This window comes from Schistocerca cancellata, chromosome 5 (assembly GCF_023864275.1).
Source record: "Schistocerca cancellata isolate TAMUIC-IGC-003103 chromosome 5, iqSchCanc2.1, whole genome shotgun sequence".
Taxonomy (NCBI): domain Eukaryota; kingdom Metazoa; phylum Arthropoda; class Insecta; order Orthoptera; family Acrididae; genus Schistocerca; species Schistocerca cancellata.
In genome coordinates, this window is record NC_064630.1 from 323651524 (window position 1) to 323661806 (window position 10283).

The 10283-nt window shown below is 38.2% G+C and overlaps 1 protein-coding gene across 1 annotated transcript in view; it reads right to left on the reverse strand.

Annotated features, from left to right (window-relative positions):
• Positions 1 to 10283, reverse strand: part of LOC126187451 (roquin-1) — a 279093-nt gene that overhangs the window by 261868 nt on the left and 6942 nt on the right. The window contains exon 2 of the mRNA XM_049928539.1: positions 1257 to 1419. Within this exon, the coding sequence (XP_049784496.1) occupies positions 1257 to 1418 (162 nt within the window). The 5' untranslated portion in view covers position 1419. The remainder of the gene's footprint in view (positions 1 to 1256; positions 1420 to 10283) is intronic.

Here is a 10283-nt window from a genome sequence, read left to right on the forward strand (position 1 = left end):
TTACCATTGATGTGATTTTAATTTAACTTCCATTCCCTCACTATCGTGTAGCTCACTGCCTGCCTTCTGTTACAGTACTAGTCTGATATAATCCACTATTATTTCTCCTGCGACAAATTCTGCTGTTTCTCTTCTGCTCTGGCTCAAGATTGTCCCATCTTTATTTTCTATCTACACTATTTGTTCTCTAGCTTAAGGCAATGCACTATCAATCCTAAAACTGCAAAAGTAGCTATTCTTTAATTGCAGCATCAATGGATGTTTCACCCATCTTTCCTTATTTTGATACTCTACAGATGTACACTAACTTACTATTAGCAAACTGTACACATTCTAACTCAAGTGATTCAGTCAATAAGATATGAAAAACTCTCATGGTGCAGTAAGAACCAGTAAATGTGAGGACATGAAATCAAAGAGGGTTAAAATATTTTCTTGTGAAATTTCTAGCACAGCAGTTTGTTCACAGGACTATAAAGAATGAACAGAGGTTGACTGAGGACCACAACATCATTACCCAGAATACATTCAATGGGTGACATGTACTGCAAATGGGAAGAATGGGGAGGTGGTGATGACTAAACAACTTTAAAAAAATCTTTCATATTCTCCACTAGATGTAACTAAGCATTATCCTGCTGAAATATGCCAGATGGATTGCCTGGTTTTCAAACTGTTAACAACTGAGATCACATACTGTATGAAGGGAAACCCATAACCACCACAATTTGTGTTTACCTGCTATACCATTCAACAATAAATGGTAACACAATGAAGTAAATACAGAATGAACTAATACCTATGGACCCTTTGCTGCAGGACAGGTCTGAACAGAATGCAGCTGAAAATGTGTCACCACCACTGGGCATGCCAGTCAAGTTGTGCATATGCCCATTATTTTTCTATGCCTTTGTGGTTTCTGGACTGGAAGCCAATTAAATACATATGTGCTAAATGTTCAGCCCACTGCTAAAGGTGTCTAATTGAAACTCTCAGAGATTCAAATCAACTGCTGCACTCCTACACTGAGCCAACACTCCAGGCAAAACCACGCCATCCACTACACTGATAGGAAAAATATGCTAGTCATTCCATATTATGGTTCCATTGCATGCACCAGTACTAACACAACTGTGTTTCATGGAAGATCTTATATAGCACACAGTCTCTATCACGGAATGTAATGTTATCAATTTAGGAGTTTTGTAGTAAAATACAACTTTTTTAATATCAATGGAAAGCCAGAAATACTATACCTGATCAAAGGGACACTGCTTCCTGTGTAAATTGGAGAGACAGGTCTTGCACACAGTATGTCCACATCCCAAGCTGATTGGACTACGAAGAGTAGCATCAAATTCATTGCAGCATACAGGACATGACAAAAACTCAGTCCACTGGGGAGCCTGGATTGGCATTCTGTAAAATGAAGAGCAAAAACATTATTAGAAGCATATCAGAGATGAATAAATCATACCCAAAGGACAATTCAAATTAAACTGTCAAAGTCTCCACAAATCTGACTAATGAGCAGCTGAATTAGGATAGATTACTGTTCATCCAGAAATGAGATGTTCAGCATCAGAGAGGCAAATTAAAAAATATACTGTTTAGTATTCTTAATTTGTTGAGCACAATTCCTAATCAAATGAAGAAATACTCACACACACCTTTGTATTTTTCTTCATCTGATGAAGAGCTCTGCCCAAATGGCTAAATAATATCCTTGCCTACTTCTAAGTGTGCATGTCTGCTGCTCAATGCCTCCTCTTTGTGGTAAGTACTGCTCTTTCCTAATATATATTGTTATTGTTATCTCCTAGTAAATTTTCCATTGTTGAATGAATAGCCGAATTTTCTGAAGATGTTCGTCAACATCAAGTTGCTATGAAACATTGCGGAGGAACACAATAATAATTTGACACTACCAATTAAATTCTCAGCAGATATATCATATTATTCAAGTCTTCTTTCACATTTCTCTTTATAACAGATTGGCAAGTAGTTGTGTTAATCTCTTACATTGATAGCTGTGAGAGTTTTACGGAAATTTTAAGTGTATGCCATAAGGATTGGCTAATAGAAAATGGAGATGGTGTATTTTTTGCAGCAGACAAGAACCTTCAACCATCAAACTCATCCCCAAAAAATTTGGGGGAAACCTCAGTTTGCTAATAAATCCCACAATCATACTGTCAACATTGGTGGAGACTTCAATCATCTAACATTCAACAGAAAATTTTTGAAGTCCACTCATCATGGAAATATACTGGAGCTAATGGCAACAAATGGACCTGAGCTCTTTGAGGACGTACACATCGATACTTGTATCAGTTAACATGAGGCAGTTGTAGCAACAATGAGTGCTTAAGCACAGAAGGCAGCTAAATCAATTAGAAAGATTTAAGTGTTCAGCAAAGTAGATAAAGAAGCAGTAGTGCAATAGATTGATGAGGAACTTTAAAAATTTAGTCCTTGACAGAAGTGTGACTCAAGTTTAAAATAATAGTTCACTGTGTGTATGTACGTAGATAGTGGAAGATAGAAATCCCCCCCCCCCCCCCCCCCACACACACACACAAACACACACAGAGAGAGAGAGAGAGAGAGAGAGAGAGAGAGATGCTGAATGAAATGCATTTGATTGTCAAGAAGACAACGTGTGAAGCCTTCAATGACTACCTTAGCAGGATATTATCAAAAGATTCAAAGAAATTCTGGTCATGCGTACAAAATGTTAGTGTTACCAAAATTAGTGTCCAGACACTAAAGGATGAGACATGTTTTTGCATGTGATATGTTACTAGTCATATAATAAATAAAATAACTAAATAGAAAAATACATGAGTCAGGAACTGTAATTTAGGACAGGAAAGTGAAAGCAAAAATGCTTAACTCACTTTTCAACTCTTTCTTTACAAATAAAAATTCTTGCACCATTGCAAGGATGAGTAACATAAATAATAGTGTTAGTGGTCTTGAGAAACAACTGAAATTGCTAAAATTGAACAATGCTCCAGAACAAACATAATTCTTGTCAGACTGGGTACCTAATTTGTGGCTGAGTAAACTCCTATTTTAACCACAATATAGTGTCTATCCCTCAAACAAAAAACTGTGCACAGCAGTTGGAAGAAAGCAAATGTCACCACCCTCTATAAGAGAAGCAGCACAAGTGTTCCACAAACCTACCATCCAATATCCTCAACATCCATTACTGTAGAATTTTAGAACATGTGCTAAGGTCAAACACAATGCTGTATCTTGAACAGAATTACCTCCTCTACGCCAGTCAGCACAGTTTCTGATAACATTGATCATGTGAAATGCAACTCGCACTCTAACATCCTGAAAGTCATGGATCAAGGTGCTCAGATATATGCAGCATTTCTTGACTTCCAAAAAGCATTTGACTAAATACTATGTCTATGCTTATGGAAAGTATGAACATAAGGGGTATCAAGTGAAATTTATGACTGGATTGGGGCTTACTTGGTAGGGAGGATCCATCATTGTGTCTTGGATGGAGGTCATGGACAGACAAGATGTAAACATAGCTTTGGGTGTGCACCAGGCAAGTGTGATGGGACCCTTGCTGTTCATGTCATATATAAACGAACTTGTAGACAGTAATAACAGTAAACCCAAGACTCTTTCCAGATGACAGTTACATATAATGAAGTACAGTCTGAAAAAAGCTGCACCAATATTCAGCCAGATCTTGATAAAATTTCAGTGCGATGCAAAGACTGAAACATACCTTAAATGTTCAGAGTTGTAAGATTTGGAGGAGGAGATTAGTGTTTAACGTCCCGTCGACAACGAGGTCATTAGAGACGGAACGCAAACTCGGGTTAGGGAAGGACGGGGAAGGAAATCGGCTGTGCCCTTTGAAAGGAACCATCCCGGCATTTGCCTGAAAGGATTTAGGAAAATCACGGAAAACCTAAATCAGGATGGCCGGAGACAGGATTGAACCGTCGTCCTCCCGAATGCGAGTCCAGTGTGCTAACCAATGCGCCACCTCGCTCGGTTTGTAAGATTTGGCATTTCACAAAATGGGGGGGAAAAAACCACAGTATCCTTTGACTACAGTATCAACACAACAAATGGAATCAGTCAACTCACACACGTACCTGGATGTAGAGAAATGAAATGGAACAATCACATACACACAGTCACTCTAGTGTGTGGAAACCCATACCAAATACTCGTGCTCATAAATTAAGGATAATTGCAGAATGTGGTGCCACACACCGTGGCACTACACAAAACTGGCACTAATAGCATAGGCACATAGGGAACACACACGACACAGATCTGTAAGTGATGGTATTGGTAATAAGTTGAGAAAACTGTTCCGAAACACATGTGCTACAAAACGCTACTGTTTCTTGTGCATGTATTCCGACATCAATATGGGATATGATCACCATGCACACGTACACAGGCCGCACAACGGGTTGGTGTACTCTGGATCAGGTGGTCGAGCAGCTGCTGGGGTATTACCTCCCATTCTTGCACCAGTGCCTGTCGAAGCTCCTGAAGTGTTGTAGGGGTTTGAAGACGTGCAGTGATACGTCGACCGAGAGCATCCCAAACGTGCTCAATGGGGTTTAGGTCTGGAGAAGAGGCAGGTCACTCCATTCACCTGATATCTTCTGTTTCAAGGTCCTCCTCCATGATGGCAGCTCAGTGGGGCCATGCGTTATCATCCATCAGGAGGAAGGTGGGGACCCACTGCACCCCTGAAAAGGCGGACATACTGGTGCAAAATGACGTCCCGATACACCTGACCTGTTACAGTTCCTCTGTCAAAGACATGCAGGGGTGTACGTGCACCAATCATAATCCCACTCCACACCATCAAACCACGACCTCCATACATGTCCCTTTCCAGGACATTAACGGGTTGGTCTCTGGTTCCTGGTTCACGGCAGATGAATCACTGTTCAGACTATACCTGGACTCGTCCATGAACACAACCTGGGACCATTGTTCCAATGACATGTACTGTATTCTTGACACCAGGCTTTACAGGCTCTCCTTTGACCAGAGGTCAGTGGAATGCATTTGCAGGTCTCCGGGCAAATAAACCATGTCTGTTCAGTCGTCTGTAGACTGTGCGTCTGTAGACAACTGTTCCAGTGGCTGTGATAAGGACCTGAGCAAGGCTACCTGCAGTACTCCATGGCCGTCTGCGGGCACTGATGGTGAGATATTGACCTTCTTGTGGTGGTGTACACTGTGGACGTCCCATACTGTAGCACCTGAACATGTTTCCTGTCTGCTGGAATCGTTGCCATACTCTTGAGATCACACTTTGTGGCACGACATACTGTGTTTGACCAGCCTCCAGTCATCCTAGTATTCTACCCCTCATAACGTCACCAATATGTGTTCTCTGAGCCATTTTCAACACACAGTCACCATTAGCACATCTGAAAACGTCTGCACACTTACTCGCTGCACCGTACTCTGTCATGCACCAACACACTTCTGCATATATGGACTGCTGCCAGCGCCACCGTGCGACAACTGCAGGTTAAATGCATTGCATGGTCATACCCCGAGGTGATTTAAACCCGCAAACCACCCACCAGATCATTGTTTCACCATGTATCAGCATTATCCTTAATTTATGAGCATGAGTGTAGGATTAACAGGGAATACTAAACATATACAGAGAACAGCAGCACAATGGTCACAGGTTTTAAACCGTGGAAGAGTGTCAGAGAGATGCTAAACTGACAAATGCTTGAAGATAAATGTGAACTATCTCCAGAAGGCCTAGTTACAAAGTTTCAAGGTCCAGCCTTAAGTGATGAACCTACAAATATATTATGACCCCTTATGCGTCATCCCATTGAGATCGCAAGGACAAGATCAGTTAGACTCAATACAATAAGCACAAAAGTGTTTAAACAATCACTCTTCCCATCTTGATACATGAATGCAACGGGAAGGAGCATTTAATAATGAGTAAATGAAAAAACCAACAACATTTGTTTATCAAGTTACACTGTAAGATAGAGATGTTACTTGTGTCTTCTTGGAAGGTGGATGTCATTAGTTGATTTATTGCAATTTTGAAAGGGATGTAACACAAGATTACAATATTAAATGCCAATGGATGGTCAAGAATAGCAGTGGTATGTAACAAGTAACCTAAGGGTCTGCAGCTAATTATCAGTAAAAACGAAAAAAATAGTGTTATTAAATGAAAGAGGAAACATTTATAAAAAATAATCTTTTAGCATACTGCTATGTGACAGCATATATGGAATGGTATGTAAGTGTCCAATGCTGGAAGTAACAACACACTCTACAGAACACTGAAATAAACAGTATGTGAAAGTCTCAGACTGCTACGAAACGAGATATGCTGTTCTTAAATATGTTTGATTTTTATGTTCAAAAATGATGAGAAGGAAGGTTTGAGTTTAATACCCTGTGTAATGAATAGGTCATTAGAGATGGAAACAAATTCTAACCGAGCTGGGATGGTGAAAGAAACTGGCTATGTCCTTTTCAAAGAATCCAACCTGGCTTTCACCTTCTGTAACAGACAGGAACAATGGAAAATCGACATATGGATGGCCAAAAATGGATTTTAAAGTTGTTCCTTCATTGTCTTTCCTACTGTGCAACCTCTTAGAAACACAAGGGCACTGGACTTCTAGCTGAAAAGCTATTAATGAGAAAGAAATGGCCAAGAAGAGGAGAGAGTAAATTTGACACTTCTTGTGTTTAAAAGAGATGTGGTAAACAATTTCAGATGAAAATAATGTCATGAATGAATAGCAGTTCCATAACACACACTACAGTATATTCAACTGAATAACTAACTGTCTGTTGACATTAGCCTTTGTGTCAGCACAGTACTTACACAACAGACCCTCCATTCACTGAGTCTAATAAAACTACACAACCATACCTATTAATGGGGGCCACATTTCTAATCCAAATATAATACACTCATTTATATTTTGTCTATAACAAAGATAAGATGTTTTAGAACCAAATTACTTTATTTTCAAAAATTAGAAAACTGTCTGCTCACAAGTATAATTGCTTTTATTACTCTGTGGCAGGACAATATTTTGCACCGTACAGTGGGATATTTAATTCTGATCATTTTTTTGTTCTCATAAAACGAACTCTCCTGATTCACTACTTGTTTAACATATCAGTTGCTGTGAAAATCATTTGGTAATATAAGTCACTACAGTTGTGTCAATCTGTCTACCTAATTATGATTAGATAGGCTATAATGATCTTAAAATTAGAAGCAAGCCACTATTCCTATAAATTATCTTACTAAGAATACCTATTAATGATAGTATCAACATTAAAAATAATATATTCAGGACCTGCAAATCTTGTCATCAAAATAATGTACACTTGCACTTAGTCCCACTTTGTAGTAGAAACAATTCAAAATTGAACTATGGACAGAGGCGATTTGTTCTAGTCCTCTCAAAATCACCAAATGCAAACCGCATACCTCGATATCTTAGTGCAAAAAGTAGAAATAATTAAGACATCCAACAGCATCAGATTTAATGAAGACATGGTACCAAAACTACATGAAGACATGGTACCAAAAAATACAGGCACTATATTTCTGTAGCACAGAAGAAAAGGCCAAAATCTTTGAAAACCTACTTATAAAACTTCACACCAACTTACAGTGGCACAGATGCAAGTTAACAGTTTCAGTAAAATTTTCCAGGTGGTTAAATGTTAAATCAGCCAGTAGTACCAGAATTCACATCAACATCAAATGACAGAATTCCTTTAACAGCTTCAAATATAGAAACAGTTTCTCCAGTTTTGTTAACACATGTTTTAAAGAATCACTACTGAGGTCTGGACAAATGTAACTTAACATTTGCCTTTGCTACAGTCAGGCATTCAAAATCAAATTGGTAACCATTTCTGGAGAAGTGGATTGAAGGGCAGATATCATTTAACAACATGGGACTGAGATCAATGTCTTGCATAAATGAAGAAACTACTGTACTGTTGTTGCAGAAATGCCATATGGGAAAAAGAACCATTACAAAGTGGCCCAATGTAAGCAATGTGAGGTCCAAGTCTTGAAGAACTATCAGCAGCTACAGATATGAAAACCATCAATTTAGTATGAAGTGAACCAAAGGGAGAATTAAAATCTCAGTCATGGAAATTCATCATCAAATCACATTTCGACTGGTACTTTGTCAGCATGCAGTATGCTCTAAATAAGATAAAATATGTCATTCAACTGTGTGGTCTCACTGGAACTGTATCAAGCACTGAGAGTGAAATAAGCACACTGTTATTTCTTAAGTCTTGATCTGATGAAAAACTGCTGAACAGTGATAAACTGCCACAACTTAAATGCAATTAAAAAACTTTCTTCTCTGTTCTGCATATTGATAACATTTTTCTAATTATTTTTTGTACATGTCCAAACCATCATATACACAAATTGGGGTAATTTGACAAAAACATGTAATAATGTTACAAGACACAGCTATTAAATTTGTATGCCTCAGTTATGCTTTACAAAAATTAAGGCATTTTCAAGTTAAGAGATCTTTTAGTAAGCATTTTTTAACACGATCTGAAACATTTTGTCTTGTAGTCCACAATTTACTGCAAGCCAGTAGCTTACCTACATTGTGACACACACACACACACACACACACACACACACACACACACACACAATGAGAGAGAGAGAGAGAGAGAGAGAGAGAGAGAGAGAGAGAGAGAGAGAGAGATTTGAGACTTAGTTATTCCTACCCACCACCTTTTACACATTACAGTAGTAGAAACTCCCCTACAGAACAGAAGCAGCTGACAAAGAGAAACTTTTTTAGTTTGTTTTCAAATTTTACTTTACTATCTGTCAGACATTTTATTTCACTGGGTAAGCTATCAAAAAGTTTAGTTGCAGCACTGTGGATCCCTTTCTGTACTAAAAACAACCTTAATGTGGAAAAATTAATGCCATATCCTTCTAGTATAACAATTATGTACTTGTTCCTTTCAAACCGTAGTGATTATTTATAATAAACTTCATGTGGGAATAAATATACTGTGAAGCAGTAGAAAAAATGGCCAATTCCTTAAAGAGGTGTCTACAAGATGATAATGGGTGAGCAGCACATAATATTCTTACAGCAGGAGGTTTCTCAGAAATGAAGACTTTCTTTCTTAAAGATGAGGTACCCCAGAACAATATTCCAAATGGCATTGTAGAATGAAAATATAGCAACTTACTGATTTGTCTCTTACTCAGATTTGCATTGATTCTAAGTCCAAATGTGACTGGACTAAGTTGTTCTAGTAGTTACAAAATGTGATTTTCCCAGTTTAAATCCTCATCAATATGGACATCTAAGAATTTTGAAGTGTCCAGCCTATTTATTATTTCCTCATCAAGTGCTACACTTATTATTGGTGTAGTACCCCAAGACATGAAGAAAGGAATATTTTGTGTCCTTCTAAAATTAAGGATAAGACCATTTGCAGAAAACCAGTCAATGATACTTTTGAGGACACTGTTTAATATTTCTTCAGTTTCTTTATGGAACCGTCAAAACAAATGAAAAGTTAAGATCCTTTGTAATGAGTAAAGCAAGAGAGGCACAATCATATTTTGTATCAGAAACCATTCAATTTATAGTCCTATGGTGGATTTACACAAATTTGGCACAGCCTACATTATTTACAGAATATCTTATCTAATACAACCCCTTCTTAAGCTCAGCAGCCAAAAAGCAGTAAAATTAAAATATGTGTAGACTAATAGCAGATACAATATTTGAGAAAGAGGTTTTTCTTTTTAATAATATACTGTAGTGAAACTTGACAGTTTGGTATGATGTGAAGAAATATAACTGTAGTTCTCATTATGTAGAACAATGGATTTCACTGAATGCTTTACAGGATGTGTAACCTTAACATGACAATTCAAGCAAAGGGAAGCTGTAAGTGGTGGCATATGCAGCTGTTGCCCACAGCATCCCTCGCTTGGAGTGTCAAGTTAAGACTCCAAACACAGTATTTCTGCCATTAAAAACCAAACAATGGAAAATCCAGGTAGGAATATCAATAATGTAGCAAGAGATGGATTGCTACTTTACTGTAAAGAAGACACAGTAAGTTGCAAACAGTGTCAATCAAAAGACACTCACCTAAAGCTTTTGGTCATAGCCTTCATCAGTAAAAAAAGAGGTGTGCGCACATGCCGCCCCCCCCCCCCCAACACACACACACACACACACACA